Source organism: Amblyomma mixtum, chromosome 2, assembly GCF_055824585.1.
Source record: "Amblyomma mixtum isolate Tamu chromosome 2, ASM5582458v1, whole genome shotgun sequence".
In the NCBI taxonomy this organism is placed as follows: domain Eukaryota; kingdom Metazoa; phylum Arthropoda; class Arachnida; order Ixodida; family Ixodidae; genus Amblyomma; species Amblyomma mixtum.
The window spans coordinates 252,446,212-252,468,810 of record NC_143013.1 but is presented as its reverse complement, the minus strand read 5'-3'; the positions used below and the strand labels follow the sequence as shown (position 1 = coordinate 252,468,810).

General features: G+C 47.2%; 1 protein-coding gene across 3 annotated transcripts in view; it reads left to right on the top strand.

The window, feature by feature from the left end:
- SK (small conductance calcium-activated potassium channel) overlaps window positions 1-15,668 on the top strand; it is a 424,663-nt gene extending 408,995 nt beyond the window's left edge. For all 3 annotated transcript variants that reach the window (XM_089573525.1, XM_089573527.1, XM_089573526.1), the window contains 4 exons: window positions 4,312-4,422; window positions 5,681-5,808; window positions 7,787-7,856; window positions 9,306-15,668. In XM_089573525.1, coding sequence (XP_089429651.1) covers window positions 4,312-4,422; window positions 5,681-5,808; window positions 7,787-7,856; window positions 9,306-9,761 — 765 coding nt within the window. In that variant the 3' untranslated portion in view covers window positions 9,762-15,668. The remainder of the gene's footprint in view (window positions 1-4,311; window positions 4,423-5,680; window positions 5,809-7,786; window positions 7,857-9,305) is intronic.
- Window positions 15,669-22,599: the final 6,931 nt, after the last annotated feature.

The window sequence follows — 22,599 nt, the reverse complement described above, 5'->3', positions numbered from 1 at the left end:
AGGTTGGTTAGGGGGCGGGCGATGTCGGCGAAGCCTTGAACGAATCGACGAAAGTAGGAGCAGAGCCCCAAGAAGCTTCGGACGTCGTTAGAAGAACGTGGCTGGGGAAAGTCTTTGACGGCTCGGATCTTCTCAGGGTCAGGGTGGACCCCCGTATTGTCGACGACATGACCCAAGATGGTGAGCTGGCGGCGCGCGAAACGGCACTTAGACGAGTTGAGCTGCAGGCAGGCATGACGAAAAAGGGAAAGGATCTGGGAAAGTTCAGTGATATGAGCGGAAAACGTGGGCGAAAAGACAATGACGTCATCGAGGTAGCACAGGCAGGTGGACCACTTAAAGCCGTGCAAAAGGGCATCCATCATGCGCTCGAATGTGGCTGGCGCGTTGCATAATCCGAAAGGCATAACTCTGAATTGGTAAAGCCCATCAGGTGTCACAAAGGCGGTCTTTTCACGGTCCTGGTCGTCTACAGCAATTTGCCAGTAGCCGGAGCGAAGATCTATGGATGAGAAAAATTTGGCACCATGAAGGCAGTCAAGGGCGTCATCGATACGCGGCAACGGGTACACGTCCTTTTTAGTGATCTTATTCAAGTGCCGATAATCAATGCAAAAACGCCAGGAGCCATCCTTTTTCTTCACAAGTACGACGGGTGAGGCCCAGGGACTGTGCGAGGGTTCGATAATGTTTTTCGCGAGCATTTTAGTAACTTCCGCATTGATAACTTGACGCTCGGCGTGAGAGACTCGATAGGCGCGGCGGCGGATGGGAGGGGCATCGCCGGTTTCAATGCAGTGCCTGACGGCGAGAGTTTGGCCCAGCGTCGTGTTGTTGACATCAAAAATATCCGAAAAAGATTCGAGAAGGGCACGAAGCTGGGCAGTTTGGTCGGGACTGAGGTCGGTGGCCATCATGGTCGTGAAGGCGTCGGGCGACTGTGGAGACTGCCGGCGCGGGGTTGCAGTGTCTTGAATAGGGGTGCTGGCCAACTGAGCGACGTGGCAAGGAGCGAGAGGAGATAGTGTAGCCACGCAGATGCCGGACGGGAGCACTTGAGAAGAGACGCCGAAGTTGAGGAAAGGCAGAGAGAGGGCGTTAGCTTGGATGTTGGCGATGGTATGAGATAGGGCAACGTTACGGGTCAGCAGGAGGTCAAGGTTGGGCGTAACGAGATAGTCGCCATCAGGAACTGGGCGAGATGGGGTCAGTGGAACGAAAGAGGCGGTTCGGGATGACAGGCGAGCATAATCGGTACTGTACAGTCGCAGGGATATATCGACGGGTTCTGAATCCAGCAGTGGAAGTTCGAGGTGTAGGACGCCATCCGAGCAGTCAATGAGGGCGGAATGGTCAGTCAGAAAATCCAAGCCAAGAATGAGGTCATGGACACAGGTGGTCAGCACGGTGAATTGAACCGGTATACTGTGGCCGCCCATAGTAACGCGCGCGGTACACGTACCGTCGACAGCAGGCGTGCCACCATCCGCGACACGCACACGGGACATTGCAGGCGTGAGGACTTTGCGTAGGCGATGGCGGAGGGCAGCACTGATCACTGTTATTTGAGCACCGGTGTCAATCAGGGCGCGCACAGGAACACGGTCCATAAAGACGTCCAGGAGATTTGGTAGAGAGGTCGAGAGAGGATTTGTGGTCCGGGTCGTTGATGCAGCGTCATCTCCGGGAGCTGCATCATTTAGTTTTCCAAATGGGAGCGGCTGGTTGAAGGCGACTGTGGGGAGCGAGAGCGGCGGCCCTGCGGCGACGGAGAGCGGGAGAATCGGCGTGGAGGGGGAACGGCTGCTTCAGATGGTTCGGACGGGGCTCGGGGCGAGAAGGTGCGGGTCGAGGTAGAACTGTAGAAGGAGGGGCAGACGTTGCGGGCTGGTGAAGACCATGGACTGCGGCAATGTCGGGCGATGTGGCCAATGCGAGAACACCGGAAGCAGATGGGGCGGTCGTCTGCCGTACGCCACTCATTTGGATTGCGATAACGCTGCGGAGAATAATAGGTGCGACGATAAACAGAGAGAGGTGGCTGGGGGGTGTCCGGGCTTCTGATGGTGCACACAGGCGGAGGAAGGTTCAGGTTAGCGAGTTCCTGACGCACGACGGCCTGAATCAGCGACACGGTGGGTAGAGAGTTATCAGGTGCGGTCGGACGGTGCAGAACAGGCGCAAGGGCTTCCAGTTCGCGGCGAACGATGCGGGTCACAGTGCCGGCAACGGGGTCATCATCGGAAGAGGCGCGGGACGGTAATCGGTGTTCCTCACAGGAAGAAGTAGCGGCAGTATTAGGGAGCCGAGAGAACTGCTGTGGAATTCGGCGGCTTTTAAACTGTTCGAAATGACGGCATTCTTTTATGATTGCGTCCACGGTGGTGCATTCTTTGCAAACCAGTAAGTTAAAAGCATCATCCGCAATCCCTTTCAGAATATGGCTCACTTTGTCGGACTCGGTCATGGCGGCGTCGACCTTGTGGCAAAGCGCCAAGACATCTTGGATATATGCCACATAGCTTTCGGTTGACGACTGGGCGCGCGACGCGAGCTGCTTCTTCGTGGAGAGCTTCCGGTCATCGGGTCTGTCAAACAAAGTACGGAGCTTTTCTTTAAAAGTGTCCCAGCTCGTCAGTTCTTCTTCGTGGGTTTCGTACCAGACCCGGGCCGTGCCACTAAGATAGAAGATCGCATTCGCTAGCATCACGGTGGGATCCCACCGGTTATAGGTGCTCACTCGCTCATATAGGCTGAGCCAGTCGTCGACATCGGTGCCGTCGTTCCCAGAAAAGGTACCAGGGTCACGGGGAGGAGCCATGACCACGAAGGGAGCAGAGGGAGTGGTTCGTGACTCGCCGGGTGGAGCCATGATGGTAGTAGCCCCGGCCTGACGACCGCTTCGGAGCTGCGTGGCGTGGAGATCGGTTACCCAGCACCTCCACCAAAGATGTTACGTGGCCCGCAGTCTATGTCGTCACAAGGACGACCGGAGCACAGGGTACAGATCACAGCTAGCCCCAAGCGGCAAGCGCGCACACACCGGGCACTTCTTCTACGTCGTCTTCACGGAGATTATCCGTTGCAATATGATCTCTCGTTTCCCTGTCTTGAATGCAGCAGAACTAATTGTCGCCGATGCCGTCAAAATTCTCTATTTGTATTTTGCTCACGCGCTACGAGCTCTGGCCTCGGAAAGAAAAGTGCGCCTATTGGAAATGTCGAATAACATTTCCCTTTCAATTGCATCTTCAGCAGTTTTGTACAGAACCCAGTGAATGCTCTATAAATCTTGTACTTTCTGTTTCAAGGTCACCTTAACACCGTGTAACACCTGCACACCTTCTTTCATGTCGCCGCCGGCCCTCGCCGCTTCTACACTTACTCTCTGTTCTCGTTCTATTTGCAGCGTCTGTGATTGGCCCATTTCGACGGCATGATGCGTCGCACGGCTAGTGGTAGTTTTTATTTTGCTTCGAAAACGTACCAGAACTTCAGCGCATGCCCAAGACGCTGCCACATCATACCTTTCTGCACGAGAGATTGTACGAAAGATCACCCAATTAGTGCATTAAATTTGCGCATAAAAAGTGAATTTAATCAAACGGGGTTTAACTGAAGGAACAAAACAATAGGTAAGCTTCAGGGGTATAAACTTGCGCTGACTAGTTTTCTTTATTTTCGAGCGCTCTCATGTAGGAATAGGCATGGAGGTTTGAGGAGGAAGCTGGCAGAAAAGGAAGAATGTCGCTGACTTCTCAGTATTGGGCCAGTGTGACCACGTGATGCGTCGCACGGCTAGCGGTAGCTTTTATTTTGCTTCGAAAACGTATCAGAACTTCTGCGCATGCGAAAGACACTGCCTCGTCATACCTTTTCTCACGAGAGATTGTGCGAACGATCACCCAGTTAGTGCACTAAAGTTGCGCATAAAAAGTGGCTTTAATGAAAGTGGGTTTAACTGGAGGAACAAAACAGTAGCTATGCTTCAGGGGTTTAAACATGCGCTGACAAGTTTTCTTTATTTTCGAGCGCTTCCATGTAGGAATGGGCATGGAGGTTTCAGGAAGAGGCTGGCAGGAAAGGGAGAATGTCGCTACCTTCTCAGTGTACAGGGATCTTGCTTTCGGTGCTGTCGGCACAGTCATGTTCTGACGCCGTAGACGTACACAAGGCGTAAGTCATACTTCTGCATCTGACGCCAACGCTTGTCGTAAAGAATCAAGAGCAGTATATGCAATGCAATGCCTTGGATTTGCTTGTTTTTTTTTCAGCGTCTGTTGTTTATACGTCTTTCCGACACGTTCGCAGGGGGCCGGTTGTACAGCCCTGGTTGTTGCTGTGATAGCGCGCAAGCTGGAGCTCACACGAGCCGAGAAGCACGTCCACAATTTTATGATGGACACTCAGCTGACGAAAAGGGTGAGTGTGCCCGTGCACTGCTGTCGCTTTTTACCCGTGCTTTCTTTATCGCGCGCAATTTCTCTACGTTTTTGACCTCGCGTTTGAAATACAGTGTGCCGAGCGTGACTGTTCACTCGTAAATTCTTGAAAGAGCGTGCTGCAAGCGTATATTCGTCAGGCGCCATCGTAAAAACTGGAGAAAACTGCCGTGCCTTCAGCAGCGTGAAAATGCTCAGGAACAAGACGTTATAACATAAAATCCAGGGAGAATTTCAGATTTTAGAACGTGGCTTTGTTCTTCTAAAAATAATAATAAACGACAAGAGCGGAATTGAAGTAATAGTATCTTAGACGGGCACCAGAGGTCACAGATAATTTCCTTAGCGTTTTATCCGCGCTAAGCTTCTAGGTTCGTTTCTTCATATGCTATAACTATTTGTTCACAAGTTGAAATGATATACATTAGCACCTTTGCAGCGCAGGCAGATTGATCCTCATTTCGTAAGCACTGTGTAGCCCTTAAAATGGTGTTAGCAAGGTCCTTCCTGTACATTTCTGGGCATTTCTTTCTTTTTTATTCCTCTGTTCATTACGCAAGTTGTTTTGAAACAGGTTTCCAGGTTTCCAACTCTGATTTCATCTGCTACTAGTTACATAAAAGGTCATAGACGTTGTTTTTTTTTTTTCATTTATCCTGCTCATGCAAGGGAATGTGGTCTTACATGTGGAGCTGACTGTCATAGAGGAAGTCAAAAAGAATAAATGGCCTTTAGCTAAATATATCATGCGGAAAGTACATAAATGATAGTTTGTTATGGTAAAAGGCAAGGGTTTATGCGACAGAGAATGTAAATAAGTGGGCATAGTCAAATGAGACATAACACTTAGAAATGTGTTTGTGGTTGGCACAGGTCAGGGATAATTGGGGATCATTAGAAGAGTACTTTGTCCTGCAATGGAGAGAGCTTCAGGGTATGAAGCTGTAGCTGCATCTTATGCTTAGCTGCAGCTTATGAGCTGCAGCTTATGCTAGTCCAGACCGTCACCAGCGCCAGTGCCCCGCATCTGTTCGCGTAAGATGTCGCCAGCATTGTTTCGTACTCGTTTCAGGCTGAACGGCGATTCACAGCTACTGATCGCGCACGCATTATTTTTTTTTTTTTTTTTACTCCTGACGAGAAATCGAATGCGGACTGCTAATATATCGCTGCATAATCTTGGCTGCATTTTCCCAGTCGGATACTTTACTCCCTTGATTTATTTTTTTCTTCTTCAGCTGAAAAACGCTGCGGCCAACGTTCTACGAGAGACGTGGCTCATCTACAAAAACACTAGGCTTGTGAAACGTGTGAACCCTTCCAAAGTGAGAGCGCACCAGCGCAAATTCCTCCTCGCAATTTACAGGTGAGCGACGCAGTGAAGTTCGCGGTGTTGTACATTGTTTGCCGCATCCGGTTCGCGTTAGTGGAATGCCCGTTACGTTCTTTCTCTTGTGCCCTCCGCACAACTGCAGAGAAGGGGGTGAGTCGCACTCGCTACCCAGCGGGATAAGGGAGCGCCGGATAGCGGAAGATTACGGGAAAGGTCAAACTCCCCCTAGGGACGGATGCATTAGGTCGCATCCTGTTGTCCACGTGCTTGCGGCGAGGCGGATCCGCGTCACAGTGCGTGGCTTTGGTCTCATGTCTGCAGCGGCGTGCGTTGACAGCTTGAAGCGCGGTCAACAGGATATTTCCACGCTAGCTGCAAGCATGAGGAGCGACGATGCTGAACAGATGAGTTGAAGTGACTTTCCTTGAACTTGGGTCAACCGGACGTTGAGGTAATCTGCACCATGGGGAAGTGAGTGTTCGCGGGGCTCGCAGCAGGAAAGCATAATTCTCCAAAATCGTGATGGTAGAAAGTGTACATATGTGTACAGTGTTTGTCGCGACGAGTTACCTTCTTTCCCCAATCATTGTTTGGTTGTGTTGTCCTTTCAGAATTGTTGATTGGTGATGTTTTCCTTTCCCCAATAATGTATTGGGTGGATGTTTGTGCAGTTACCTGATTGGTTATTCTCCCCACCGAGGGCGGGCACATAGGGTTTAAAACCAGCTGTTTCGGCACGACCGAGGGCTGGTTTCGTCACGTAGAACTACGAGTCAGTCAAGTGTAAATATGTTTCCTCCTTGCTTGTATCTTCCTTTGTGTTATTAATTGTTATTAAAAGTTAACCTCTCCAGAAGTGTCCTCTAGCAATGTGATTGAGCAATTCGAATCTGCAAGACGTCAAGCATCCTCCAACAATCATCATCAACCCAATTTTCCTCTGCAAGATCCAGAGAGGGACATCAACTGACGCTATTCCTTTCTTCCGTCTACGTCACTAATTCACTCTCAGCCCACATCGATTTTTGCACATTTATAGTGTTCACAGTTATCGCGACTTCATTTGCACCGCATTTTCGTTCAGTTCTCGATTTCCAAAGCGCATATGACGTATAGCGTCAACTATAGTGCCACACGAATAAAAAGACAACGGCTCAGAGTTTTGGTCGCAGCTTGGGATTGCGAAATCTGGTCCAAACGGTGTGCCACTCTTTCTGCAAGTGAATGGGGAATAGGTAAACGGGGAATACGGGACTCCTTATCTCAGGACACGAATAAGTCTTGAAAGCCTTATCTACTGTGCGTGTCTTTTTCCTCCCAATTTTTCTATGATTGTTGTATCAGGCACTTTCTTCGCGGTTATTGGCGGCGCATTTGTAGTCAGCGTCGTTCAGTGTCGTAGCCAAAGAGCGTCTTTCTCTTTTACTTACTGCTTAAAGAACACAACGTTGCCGGCGCCATGTGACCAGGCTACTGGGTGCTTAAGGGCGTTACCCAAAAAAGGCACAGGTTTGGTTCGCTTCCGGGGAGGAAAGGGAAGTGGGAATATGAAAGGGAACGGTCAAAGAGTAGTGAGTTAAAATATAGCATGTCAAATAAAGACGTACGTGCGGCAAAGTCGCGAGCCAATAGCGCAGACATAACGCCCTCAAGAAACGGAACGGTGCCTAGCACGCCTTCAGATCTGACGGTCGCTGCTGCCACTGTGCCAGCTAGACCTTCATCTTCATCAGCGGACGAGGAATGGGCTGCTGAAAATGTGTCACTTGTGGTCGTGTGATACGGTACAGCTATCCGTACATTCCGCTTTATCGCTTTAAGGTCTTACAGTTTCTTTTAATTCATCTGCACATTCTTTTTGAGTCTGGAGGAAGGTAAGTGATCTAGTGGTGAGACCTCACATCGGCCTGTTGGTGAGAGCAGAGTGTGCGCAGTTGCACCTGCTCTTGTTGTCGCCGTTGTTGTTGTTGTTGTTGCTGTTTAGACAGTTTCCTTTCTCTTCTCGCTGCAGCCTCAGAAAGGTTAAAATGGACCAAAGGAAGCTTATGGACAACGCAAACACAATTACGGACATGGCGAAGGTAAGGCTTCCTTCCGTGGACCTTTCGCGAAGCTCTCGAAACGGTACCTTTCCTTGCGCTCCTGCTTTTCTGCAACTGCTACAATTTTAGGTGGTGAAGCTTGTTCGTTGGGTAAATTTGGGCAGATTTAACGTGGCAAGAAAAAACAGAAGTGAGCTACGCGGTAGAAAAAGCTCGCTATGACAAAGTAATGCAATGACAACCATGTCAACTGACGGACCCAGTTCGCGCTAACATTGAAGAAAGTAGGATTTCCGTAGCACCCATTGGAGATGCGTCGCAATCATCAGCTGAGCTTCTACACTAGCTTGCTAACAGTTTTGACAAGTAGCTACAACATTCTCGCAGCTTTGAAGCGCCCTGTTAACCGTGTCTGCGTTTCCCGTGCCTTTTTCTCTTTAGAGTTCTTGGGGTTCAGGTAAACTTTTTCGTGATGCATTTTTTTTTTCTGTTATTGCTGCTGTTGTCGCTGTACTGTTGATTTCTTTCTCACACGAGTGTGGCCTAGTTGTAGTTTTTGCGCATGGTTCGGGAGCTGCTTTTGTAGGTAGATGTATCCTGTTAGTCATATGTTCTCATCATTAGCATTTAATGATTTTTAAATAGTCGTCCCTAAGCCTCGGTGTGTTTTACATCCTCGTCAGTTACGCAAAGAAAACAGTACGCTTAACTTCTAAGTGAGCAACAGCCGTATCCTGTAAAAACTCTTTTCCCACTCTATTCTTTTGCCTCATTATTGACTGTTCAGAACCGGCGAACGACATTGCTTGCTTACATGAACCCCGACATCACAGGCTGCGTCTTCCAATAATAAAACATTAAATGAATACAGAATAGGGCCCTGTGAACATTATTTCTCAATTATTCTTATTTCCTCTGCATTCTTTTTCTTCTCTGTGCCGGGTGAGTTCTGAATTTCAAACAAAGAACAGCGCCACACAACGCTTGCTAATTACCAACCTTGACGTCAAAGCGGGTTGCGATAGACGGCAAAGGAGCTTAATAATGGATCCGGAGAACAATTATTACGAAATACGGCTGCGACTGCGCGAAAGTACACTTTATTAACAAAACTCTTCTCTTTTATTTCTCCCTCCCAATGTTCCCTACCAAAACTGCTCCACCCATCCTCCTTGGCATCCATCTTCGGCTACAACTCCCTGAAAACCTTTCTGGTGGTGTCTTCATCGTCACCCCACCCGCCCGACAACTATCCTTCACCACCTTGTTTAATTGCGACGGTGGCCTGTGAACGGTCAAACCGTTGCAAACCCACCGGAACCAATGGCGCGAACCTCTCGGCCCTGTCCTCAACGACCCGGTCATCTGGTTGGCCCTGGACGCCCGTGACCATCGGCTCCGGCTGAAACGCGCCCACCACGAATCTTCAAACCCTCGCCGCCACCTGACGTGCTGGTGATTACTGTGCCGTGGTGCCGCTGGCTACAGACCCAGAATTCCGTGTACGAGATGGTGTCGGACATGAACGCGCGCCAGGAGCTGTTCGACGAACGGCTGGCGTCCCTCGAGGAGCGGCTGGCCGCCATCCACGAGCAGCTCGAGGCGCTGCCGGAGGCCGTGGCGCGCTCGTGCGGGGCATACGTCCTGCAGCAGCCACAGCCGCCGGCGTCCAGCCAGTCCTATCCGCCGGGCTCGATGCCGGAGTGCGCGGGTTCCGCCGCCGTGCTGGGGGGGCCGCAGCAGCAGCCGCTGCCGCCGCAGCCGCAGCAGCCGCCGCTCCAGCCCCGGCACACGCATCTGCACCCGGACGACGCGGCCTCGCTCAGCAGCCGGCCCAGCTGGTCCACTGTCAACCTTTCCGGGGGAGGAGGTGGAGGGGGCGCGGGGAGGATGGGTGTCCTGCAGCCGCCCATGGTGGCCCGCTCGGGATCCACCGAGAACTGACAGCAGCGCCGCCGTCAGTGGAGCCTCCCGCTCGCCTGGCCACAGACCGTGGAAGACGACGCCTTCGACGAGGCAGTACCTCTCCTGCCACTACCGCCGTCGGCGTCAGTTCCACCTCAGCAGCAGCAGCAGCAAGAGCAGCGGCTGAATCCACAGCCGCTTCGACCGACCATCGTCGGCTCCTTCGTTGACCCGTTGGCCCTGCGCTGTTCCGCGCGCCGTTGCCACGATGGCGGCGGCCTGCGGCGCTGGCCAGCTTAGGGCCTCCGGCTCGGCTTCCCGTGCGTGACTCGAGCGCTCCTTCGTGTTTAAGTTCATGCGCAGTCGCTTAGCTCGCTCGCTTTGCTGGCGCCGGGGCTGCGTGGGACCGCTCTGGGGAGCTGCGTTTTGTCTTCGAGAAAGGCTGGTAATTGTAGAGCATGCCTCAGCTTTCATTCTGTCTTTTCTCATGCCAGAAATGTCCTTGTGGAAAAAAAAAGCGCGTTACGCTGTATCCGACGTACGTAATAACGGGTGAAAGCTCGTCAGTCAGGTTTTAGTGCACTGATTTGCTCTATCCGACGAAAAACAAGCTTCGGGAAGGTGGCTTCGGCCGACATGTGTCACGTGTACACACGGGACATGACCCGATGGATGCTGCATGAAGGTACGACCAGTCGATGAATATTGCGACAAACGTTTAGCTCGAAGAACACCCTTCAGGGAACGTCACATTTAATTTAGGTTTTGTAGGACTTTCAATGTAACTACGTCTTCCAGGTTTCACTGGTCATGTAACAAGACAAACCATGAGCTTCCGCAAACTTAACCACTACTTCAGAAGAGCTTCCTGTCGTTACATAAAAGATGCAAGACAACACTGCTAATTAATGCGCCTATGGAGAATACCTCGTTCATTTTTGACACTATCATGTGCTGCGCTTGCTAAGTGTACCTCTTGGCTAAGTGACAAGACGAAGAGGGGAAAAGACACACCCAATGCGACTTTTCTTTGAGTTATCGGCTGTAATCTGTTGCACAGCAATGTTTCTGGACGTAATTCACGCGTTTAATGTGCTATCTAAAGAGGCACCCCGTTTTATTCACTCTGATTTGCAAAGGACCTGAAACCGGTCGCGATATCTCCTCACTAGCCGACAGGTTATCACGTGTAAGAAATCACAGTACAGCCACATGTTTTGCTGTGCCGCTAGAATTTTTCTCCTATGACAAGGCCGAAAGATTGCTTGTGACAATTATGACTGATTGTCATTTATTAGCACAATTATCAAGTACGTCCGAAAACATGCTCAGGTTTCTCAGCACCAAATCTCGTCTCTGTTAAAGTGATTTAATCCAGTTTAATTAGCCATATGGCGACGGGCTTTATGAAGCCCTCACTTAAAAAGGGAGGACATTGGCAGTAGCATCTTGGGAAGGTAAAGACAGAAAGAAGGCCCCCAGAGTGGGAAACCCACGCAGCCCAAATAACACTGGCGCCGAGCGCCGTTCATTGCAACCAAGTCCCTACGCTTGCTCGCGCTGGCTTCAAGCTTCAGACGGTGCGGTCGTCTGCTGCTGGTGCTGCTTCGGTCGTCTGCTGGTGCTGTTAAAGCCGAAAAAAAAAAACGCCTCGTGTGAGGAGTGTGTGTCGTGCAAGTGCCGTGCCTTTCCTCACCAAGGACACGCCGCCACTTCAGGGCAGGCGAGGCAGATGGTGCGGCGATCCGCGACATTGACAACGACGATAGCCGAGTCTTAATCTTCGCAGTGATCTTCGAGTGCTCGCCCTTCGTGACACATAACCGGGCGAAACTGACGCTCTACCTTCGACGCCTATATAGATGGTTGCGTGAAGCAAAAAAAAAAAGGAATATACTACAAAACGTGCGCGGAATCAAAGAAGAAAGTGTGAACTTAAACGAACTGTGTGCATCTGCGTTTTGTTACCTGTGCACACGTGTTCGTTGCCTGTTATTTCCTTCGCAGCCAGTGGTCTTCGGCACACGCTATTATAGTGTATGATCGGCGTGTGAAAGGTCGCTGCACAAGGAATGCGCTGTGTTTGCGGAGAAAGCTTTGACAGCGTTCGATTGTTGGCATTAATTGTTAAGCGAATCTGCGTATAGACGAGGGCTGTATCTTCCGTTTTGAGATGTTCGTTGTTGTTTCCCCTCCACCTGTATTGATTTTGTTTGCCTTATTTTACGTTGCTGTTACTACTTACCCAACGCACTGTAGTTGCTGCGAACGCACGATCATCGCGTTTACTGCTTTAACTAGGCAGCGAATGTTAACTTTAGCGGCCGGGCTTATTAAGCTATTCAAGAAGACAGATTAATCCGTTGTTTGTTGCTACTCAGCGCACTTTGTTGATTTCTTGCGCGCCACCTGTTAAAAGTGTGTCACCGGAAGTGTACACGCAAATAGCTATAAGTGTCACGAGCGAAACATAGTGCTTTCAGGGCTATACAGGTCATACTGATGTAATTTTCTGAAACCAATAGCATTCCAGAAGGTTTTTACGCCCTCTTTGTGTTGCCAGTGGAAAATATTTACAAATCGCCAAAAGAAGTGCACAGTTCAAAACTAAGCACGTCCTACTGCTTGTGTTATAGTAGGATACAACTTTTAAAAAAGCAGTTGCTAACACTCGGCCGCGGTCCGCACCGTTCTGTATTACTCCGCTGGCCAATCGCAACAATAAACAAAATCATCTTTTTAATGTTTGACTATATCAAACAATCCACATATAAAAAATCTAGAGCTCATAACCTTTTTTTTTTATTACAAGCTTCTTGTTCAGGTAACAAAAAACGTTTAACCAGCGGACTACTTTTTGTCGTGGAGGAATTCTGTGCGCGGAGGCTGAACGTTGGCGGAACTTCACTGCAGACTTAAGTTGTATCCAACTACAGTCGTTTTGCACTCACGTATTGCTGAATCACACCGTTTTTGTATCCAAGAGGAAGGATGGATAGCTGGGCGAGCTTGGGGTTACAGCTCGAAACAGACGAAAGGCAAAAGTAGAAAACGGATTCAGTCAGCTCTCGTCTGTGTCGTCTTCTGCTTCTGTCTTTCGTCAGTTTAGCGCTGTACCACCCACAATGAACTTAGTATTAAAGTTCGGAGTCGAATTCCAGACATAAACCCCAGCCTCTCAAAGGCGTAATGTTCGGCCAAGGCCTTTTGTTCGCAGACATATGCCACCATTGTGCTTGGTGAAAGTATTTCCGACAGCCTAATTCATGTCCGTCCCGAACAAAGTGCCGATGAAAACCGGACAAAAAAGAAGCTAAACGCGTTTACGACTTATCGGCCAATTTAAGAAACGGCTGTTCAGAAGCTTTAACTTGGCGAGAGTATGCACTGGAGGTGATGAGGCCCGAAAATTTTTACGGGGTCAAGTTTTCGAGCGCAATTAACTTCGCTTTCTGCTTAAGCCTAGGTTATATTCCGTGATCGTATAATGGCCGGCCTTTCTTAAACCAGGAGGGGCTACGCCTCGATCTCTTTGTTTATATTGTTTTCGACTACAGCCCGATTGTCTGTGATGGCGTGGTAAGCTGAAAGAAGCCGCTGGCTTAGCATTTTACGGCTGGGCTTTGCGGCGAAGCCCGTCGATACCTCTTTCGGGCTCCTTCGAGCGCCCTTGCTGGTTTGAACGTCGCCCACGAAAGAAAAAGGTGCTCTTACGAGCTTTTATGGAAGCAGTAGAAACATGTAATGACGTCAGAGAGAATAACAATATAACGCGCCTAATATTTAAACAATAAACTTCATGCGTTTTAAAAAAACTGGGAGCCTTTTCTTTAGCTCACATATTTGCTTTGTTTCGAGGATCACTGTATGGTTCTGAATTCTGACGTCAAAGCTATTAAATTAATGTCGCAGTGTAGCGTTGTCAAACTGTGGTCTCTGCGTAATATAGCCCTAATCGTCTTCAAATTTCCTTTCGGCGTAACCAAAATTTAGCTGTTTGTCGCGCTACTATCTGGCCACACGTTTTCCTCTAATTTTTTTGTTGTTGTTGTTGTTCATTTAAATTTCCGCGTGCTATTTCACCTTCGGGAAAGGCGTGATCCTTACGGCGCTTTCGAGTCAGGCAAAAAATGTCAACATTTATCCCTATTTTTTTTTCGTTTCATGCGCTTTATAAATGGAGCAAAATGGACTTGAGAGAGGCGCTTCACGGAGCACAATGTAAAGCTTCCTCCGCCACTCCTAAAGCACGGAAGAGTACTCAGAGGAGGATAAAGAGGACTTCGCCGAGTGGCGTTAAAAGCGTTGCCTACTGTATTTCCCTCTCCTCTGTGCGGAATAACGACGGTGTACTCAAGCCGCTAAAATTAAAAAAAAAAAAACACTGCTGCAGAGAGATGCAATCCACTACAAGAGAAAAAAAAATGTATTTGTTTTGCGCTTACTACCCCGCATTTTTTTTTTTTTTTAAACAGCGAAAATAGCGAAGTTTCTCATGTAAGTTAATCAATTAAGTCCGTTAAGCACTTATACGACTTAATAAATAAAGAAAATGCCAAGATGCGTTTCTGTAACAAAGGCGCAAGATATGTCATTTCACTTGTTGTGGCCACATATTCAAATAACAGTTATTTCATTTTGACTAACTTCCGCAGTAAAAGCTATGCGCTCCAACCCATCGTTTTGCTCAGGAGGCTGCGTACAAGAACCAAAACTTGAGTCGCAGCATCAGAAATTTGCTGACATACTTCTTTCAGGGCTCGATTTCACCACGAGCATGTAACTCAAATCACTGTAGACCAGTTTTGCGGTCTAACGGGAATCGGCATTCAACACTTTGCTTTCACTTATGTGTGCATAAATCAACTATCACTTATGTGCTGGTTAGGTACGCTGAAACAACCAGCCCAAGTTCTCACTCCCGCTCTATTATTAGGAGCAATAACGAGGGTTAGTGCTTCGAAATCAGTAACAACATTTAACTTGTACCTCACGGAATCTGGCTACACTTACTCAAGCAGTGGCTCTGCGCATTTGCTATTAGTGTCACGTATCTTTCGGCTGCTCTGCTCGGTGCTGGCACGGTTCATACTTTATTTAAAGCCACGTGCCCGTTCTTAGCTGCTCTTTTCTAGTAATTACGCGCGCGTGCATGGAGGTTGCACGATTTCGCTACAAATTGACGCCTCGTGCCGAGGAGCTGATTGAATTGGAGTGAAGTGCACACGTTATCTTGTCGCTTGCATCGCAGCATATGCGTCGTCCAAACTCTGCTTCTTTTATGCCCCCCCCCCCCTCCCCCCCACCCCCACCTCCCGCCTTTTTATTTACTTCTCTCCAACTCACCGTCAAGCAGTAATAGAGATGCTGTTCATCATCTAGTCGTTTTTCCGAATGTTCACTTAGCTGTTCCCTAGATTTTACTTCTACTGTATAGCCATGTGTTAATGTTTGCGAAGCCTTGCTGCCGGGTGTAAGCAATGTGAAGAAGGAAGTGAACGGTGGCGATCAGATGGAGCGGCGACCTATAGCATGTGAAAGCGAAGACGTAGAAGAGTTAACCAAAGAAAAGGACCTTCGGCAAAGCTTGATGAAGCGTCACCTTCGAGCTTGTTCATCTCATAAGCATTCCTCAGTGGTGTGACACAGTGAAGTGCAAAGAACCTGTTCGATTGAGCGTATATATATTTTTTTCTTCCTTCTTCGGAACCGCGCAGCGTGCATTTTCTGTGGACGTGACAAGCTCGCTGCCGCGTCTTCTCAAAGCCGACTGAGTGGTGGTGTTGATGTGCTTTTCTTTTTTCTATTTATTCATCTGAGAAATGAGCGGCGGAGGAAATTCCTGCGCTGTGAAGCTTTGCAGAGCTTGTGTGTATATGTGTGTGTGGTGCATACGTGTGTTGGGTTTGGGAAAAAAAAAAATGAAGGGTACTTGGGGGGCACAGTGGAACAGAGAGCGTTACCTTGGGCAGGGAAACATGAAATGCGTGGAGACCGTCCATACTGTTGTTAGAGGTGACAATGTGACACTCACACACACACACACACGCACACGCGCAGCTAATCGCTCGATCGGGGATGTGACGTCAGCGTCCTTTGGAAGGACCCTACTTATTTACCTATAAATAAACAATCGCGAGGCGTACTTCCTAGCTAGCTAGCCGACTTAGCATCGAAAGACTCGTGTACATAGCTGCAGTGGTGACGTCATCGCTTCCACTCTTTCTCGCCGCCGCCGCCGTAGTGTCTTTTTGTCGCGGGCGGGGTTTAACCACGGAGCGCTTTACTAGCGCTATAACGCTGCCTGCCTTGACGAAAACTCGAGCTCCTTTGCAGACCTGTTCTTCCAGCCTGTGTTCTCACTCTCTGCTCTTGTTGCTGTTTTTCTTTTTCTGTAGTTCCTTTTATTTCGACATCGTTTATTTAAAAATGGTTTCTTGGCGCGTCGGTGAGTCTGCCACTGAGGTTAGGCATGCGCAACAGATCTTGTTAAGCTGCGCGTCCATATTTCACTATGTTTATCTGCAGCACATTTGGGATTACGTTGTACGTGAGCAAAGTTGTATCCAATGGTTTGTTTAATATAGTTATGTTGTACATAAAAGCGGAATCAAAGGACCAACGTCGCATGTCAGTTAGACCAAGTATAGAGCTAAGGAATGGCACTGTTCCCGAGGGAAGTATCGAAGGTGTGGGGCAAAAAATTCTGGCTCTTTTTAAGAAGGCTGATCCACGGCACAGGACAGGACAGGCTCTCCAGACATTGGTTCACAAGGGCGCTACAAAGTCGTTTGCGTACCTCTCAATGATCAGAGTTTTAGACTTCAGAGAGGACAGGGCGTCAAGTAACCACGAGGTTCTATGTTTGTTTTAAACCACCGAAAGCCGAAAAATAAGATGCCTAAGTTAGTATTTGTAGCCATCCTATGAGCTGTAGATGCAGAAGCCAATAAAAAAAAAACTGTAAGCACGCTTGCCTGTAATACGGTAATCTGAAAACGGGAAAAAAAAAATAATTTATTACGAAGAAAGGAAGACTCGGAGAGCTATCGAATGACCAAGAGCTTAGCTCCAAGCAGGCGTCAGGTAGCAATGTTGGCTTAAATGATCGAACTAATAAATAAATGTATTTCTTATTGCCGATCATCGTAATGTCGCATTGGCTGTATGTATTTGTATATGCATGTATACATTTTTCCGGAAGCTCGAAGTGCTGCTCATTTTGATATTTGGCGTATGCATGAATGAAATGGCGCTGGTAATTAGCGAAATAGTGCAATTTCCACTTCGTATCTTTCTTTACCATTTCTTGTGATGTTCTTGTCTCGATACTGTTCTACACAGATCAATCTGTGCCCTCTAATTACACTACTCCTTGCCGCACATTAGCGAATTACTGTGTCTCACTTTAGTGGATTTTCGTTGCACGAGTTTTCTCTTTTTTGTTGTTTTTTTTCCTAATCCTCACCGTTCGTTATATGCGACGATTACAATGAGGAAGAAAAATTAAAATTACTGCTATCTTCGTTCGTTCCGAAACTAGCGGAGCATTCGCATATTACCAAAGAGAAAAGATTCATTCTCATTCTCAAGTCTCCTCCTTTTATTTTGCTTTTTTTATCTTGATCTATTTTTTCTCCCCGAGTACATTAATTTAAAGGGCAACTGCAGCACTTTTTTGAGAATTTCGCGGCATCCAGGGATTCAAATCTATGTAGGCTGTAGGTAAAGCATGCCAAATGTTTTTGCACTAGCATTTAAGATAGTGACGTAATCGACGATTGAATTTCGCGCTTCTCCTCAATGCACCGGAGGAGTGCCGGGAAGTTTAGTGTGACGTCACGGAAGGTATGATTTCAAATTACCGCTGTCGTCCGCCACACCCTGCCCTTACTCATTAGACGCTGCCAAGCAACTCTTGGCATGGTTCGCCTTCGGTGGCGTTGGTTTTTTCCCTTCAAAGCAAGCGTTTGTGCTTTGGAAATGTACCCATACCTTCCATGACGTCATCATGCGCCCCCCACTTGGCGATGTGCACTGCGGAGAAGCTTGAAGGGCGTCCGGATTTTAATCAGCGATTACTTCACTATTTCAAGTGTCAGTCCAAAAAGACTTCGCATGCTTTACCCTCAAGTTTTACACATTCGACCCTCTTAAGCTCGTTGATTTCTAAAACCTATGCAGTTTCCCTTTAAGCAGTTAATGGACGCAAGCTTAACACAATGAGCATGAGTGGATATGGGCGGATTCGAGCGGATTAGCGCGCACCTTTTTGTTTCACAGATCAGTCGATGAGATTACTCGTTCCTTCCTTCTCTTTTTAGTTTATAATCACAAATGCCCATTCACCTCATTTCCTTCAGTGTGAGCAGGAATCCTCATAGCCATGTCAAATGCTCTCACTAACTTCTCTTTAAGACACACAACTATAACCTGAGCCAAACGTCAGGTTACCAGTGCGACAACTAGACTACATTTGCATCAGAGGACAGCCTCTCTATAGCGTCTCTCTATTTATTCCTTAACTTGATCTCATACAGTTATGCGCGTTAGTCACTGCTGTTTACGCCGAGCAGAACATACTTATAGCTTGCAGCATCGCTTACTCTTTCTCTCTCTCTCTCTATCTCCCATTGCGTTGTAAGTACTGCACATTCTGCGCTAGTCAACTTAGGCGTTTTGCGTCGGGAATACAGAATACACTCTAAACACGAAAGGAGTAAGTCGCCCTCAAGCGCACTCCTTTTCATAAAAGGCATTGCGCTAGAGGAGAGCCTACTCTCTTTTTTACTCCCATATAGGCATATTTGTGTTTAGAGTGCAGATACGCCCAGCCCTGATCGAGGAGTTAAATCTAGGGAATGCTTGCCCCATTATTGACAGATGCAAGTTGGCGCACACTAATCAGTTTTTCGCAAATTTTTTTCGGTTTCTGAAATGTAGGTACAGGCCACGTATCTATGATTGTTGAAGGTGATGTTGAAGTCTTATTCTCAGTTTCCTCGTGCAAGAAACTAAAGGAAACTAAAGAACATACGTGCACATGCGTCCCGTACGGAGTTGTAATTCTAGTCAACCAAATCAAAGAAATCTTTCTTTAAGGGCCGCACCATGTAAAAGATAACGAGAGCATTACTAGCGGTGTTTAATGTTTGCGACAGAGTCGCAACAAGAGCGGTTTTCCTGGCATCGGCGTCATATAAACGGCGCATTCCGCTAGGGAGAAGCAGCATACTTCGCGTAGCGCCCGCTGCGCCAGTTCGCTCCGATTCTGTCGCAGTCATGTAACCGCGGCCACTGTTTACACGAGCCGAATTCGGCGGCTATGAATTATAAACTTCTCTCGTTATCGTTGTCGCTGCTTTGTGATAACTTTACAACGGTTTTCTTTTAGTTAGATACCCAAAGACAAAAAAAAAAGCACGCACTTAACGAAAGTCACTTAGATCAGCGTTCCAGGCATTTGTTTCTAATTGTATCCTTTTCATTGTTGGCAAATCGAATACGACGGTGCCCTTTGTAAAGATCACGGCACCTTACAAGGTACGTCATAGAACAATCTGGACATGAAAAATGCGCTAGTTCAAAAAGCAGGTGTCGATGCGAACGGTTTATTTTAGTTGAAAAACATTTTACTTTATTAAACGCTTGTTCTTGCACAAACGCGTCGCACCAGCTGTCACTGGGAGGCTTTAGCCTAAAATGTTTTTTTCTCTCTCTCTCAAAAGGGTTTGAACCTAGGCTCATCTCGGGCGCTTTAGGCTTCACCATACGTGCTTGGAAGCAGCCGACCACTCCGCTATTAAAACAGCTATACCCGTGAGATAACGTTCCTCACAAACAAGCTCTCTTCATTAGGGAACCGTGACGCTAACAATAGGTGTGTAATATACTCAAGCTTTAGTGTGCATCGCTTCTAGGGTACCGCCACGTCGCAAGTAACCCGCCGCGCTACTCTTTGCAAGAAGGCTTTGTATACATATATACATATATTTACATGCGTATATATACACAAGCCTATGTTACTCTGAAAGACGCACACAAGACGTCTTGTTCATGTGGCAAAAACCTTGAGAAACAAACAACCTTTCTCGGAGGAAAACGAAGGTTGGGAAAGCTTCGTACGCCCTCTTCGAGTCTGTATTGTGTGCCTTTTTGCTGTTTTTCTTGAGCATATTTTTTCATATAAAGATGTACAGGAACGACAACCTCTGTAGAATAGCGAGACCGAGAAAGCTGCACTTTTCCCGGCCCTGGCATGCGTTTCTCAAAACAAAGAAACTCGTGAAGTCAGCTTCTCTTTTCTTTTCCAGGCCCGCTTGTTGCGACGTAAAAGTTACGGTCAATGTTGTTGCCCGCATGGTCACTTAAAGCTCGTTCAGCGTCTTCAGGTTGGATGCCTTGAAATGTCTAGAGGGCATTATTTCTCTATCATTTTGTTTGCTCCACTGTTCGAATAAACTTTAGCGGCAGCTGTACCACGCAGCCATGCATTAAATGCACAGACTCGGCAAAACCCGTTGTGATTGGCCAGAGGGCAGTCGCACGTTGTTGTGACGTCAGAAAGAAAAACTATGCATGGCTGGATAAAAATCCCTGGTGTCATTTGTTGAAATGATGTCACGTGACGTTATGACGTCACACAGTATTGGGAAAAACCCTCGTAACACATCTGTCGCCTGAAGATATGACTTATGTGAAAGTATCTTAATTTAAGGACGCCGAGCATGACTCTAGTTGGTGGGAAAGCTTTCAACCTTAATTATGCGTATTAGGAAGTACATTTATCTCTCTGAACAAGGAAAAGTATTTATCGCGTTTACAGTGTTGTTACCACGCAAAATCTTGGTGTTGTGAACGCCGCCTGAATAAAATCCGACTTGTACTGAGCCGTTTCCGTTATCAGCAGGTTCTCTATTAGAGGATGACAGCAACAAAAAACAATACGGATTTTTGACATTACACGCATTAAGCTAGCGGGAACTATAATGAAAGTATCTCGAAATTACAATTCATCGCAATTTCATATGTCCAGACACAAGCTTTCGGAACCCTCGATTCGCCTTTGATGCACAAGAAATGTTTCACGTTATCCTGGGAACTTCCAAAATGCTGTCTGTAGTGCAGACGTCCAAAGCTGTTTATTTTGATTTTTTTCAGTGATTTAGTTATGTGCGCACGATCCCAATAATTACTTTTCTAGTGTGGTACAGAAGTAATATTAAATTTGGAACCAGAGTGGGGTGGGAATTGATTGTTCTCTTCTATACTTTTCATAATTGTACGACGTTTGTTTAGCACTTGCGTTGAAAAGCCAACCTCTCTACTGCTGATCGGCTGACAAAATGAAGGCTATGGCCAGAAGATATCCTACGCTTTAAACAAAAAGAAGTAAAAAGAGAGTAAACTGTCATCTAGCTCACGCCCTTGTATAAAAGAGTGGGTGCTAAAGGGCAGTTTACTTCCTTTTAACTCCTTTTCGTGTTTGGAGTGTAGGGCGAAATCTTAACTGTTTCAGGCCGTCTGTGTTTATTATCGTCTGCTATCTAACTTAATCTCATTCTGACCCGTGCATCTAACTTGAAAACGCTGGCCGCAAGCTTTGGCAGCGGGCTCAGGTTAACCAATCGCGCTTCGTCGGCTTCACACATTCTCTTCGCACCCAGTTACTTCTGCATCGGGCACATGCAGATTAAAGGCGAACTACGTGGCGTTGGTTACGAAACCAGGGGTGGTAATTATACTCCTAATCACTATTATAAATAAACTCGCGTTGTTTCAATGCAGGGCAGAGAAATCAAAACAAAAAAAAGCTGCGAAAATGCCGCCTGAGGTCTAAGCCTCGCCAAACGCAACTCTATAGCATACCGTAGCCTTCTCCGTTTCTTTCTTCGGACAGATTGCAACTAGGGCTATGCGTAAAGCTCTGATTGTAGTTTCATCTTCGCCGTACGTTAATTAGAGCACGCGGCGCTAATTGTCACAGAGTTGTTCACCGTGTTGTCGAACACAGGCTGTTTTTTTTTATTCCTCTCGTTTCGTGTTTCTCCCTCGAGCGTTTGATGAGCAAGAGCATGTTAATTAATGCGTCTTTAATGTTAATTAATGTGCGTCTGGCTTTTTATTTTTTTTCCTTTCGTGGTGTTCACAGCGGGATGTTGTATTCGGGCGCCTTTTGAAAGTTTTCATAGGTAACCAAATGTTCATACATACTTGGCGGCCATGATTTTTCAAGACTGTGCTGCTGTCACCAAAGGAAGACTGGAGGCTCTGTTATTAAAGAACAATTTAAAAACAACACCCTGTGTTGAGTGTTATTGTTCTCCTGCCTTATGCTGGGTCGCTGTTCTTTAGAACGGTGCTTAGCACGCGTCGTGGAGATACATTTAGGACTCAGGCCCGTAATTAATAGTAATAGCATTAATATTCTTTATTCAAATTCAAGACGCAAAATTTTGGTGCGGGCACGCCAAAGCCACAAGTTGGTGTCGATCGAAAGTAGAGGCAATCCAAGTACAAGATATAAAAAAATAAAAGGTTCCTGAAGTTGTCGTTATTTAGCACCAAGAAAGAAACTCTGATGCGAGGGAAAAAAAATTTTACGCTGATGCCTGCAAGTAAACTGGCATATGTACACTAAAGATATGCTAGGCACGTTGCTGTGAACTGCTACTTGACACAAATATTACTCTAGCGATTTTACATCTCAAAATAGTAAACATTGTAGCAAAAATATGTAGCAATGTAGGGGAAATAACAAAATAATACTCTAGTTTAAAAACACTTGTATAATGCAGCAGTGGATGAATGTCTTCTTTTAATCTGATTTTTTTTTTCTTGCACGAAAAAAAACGCACTTCAACAGTTCAAAAGTAAG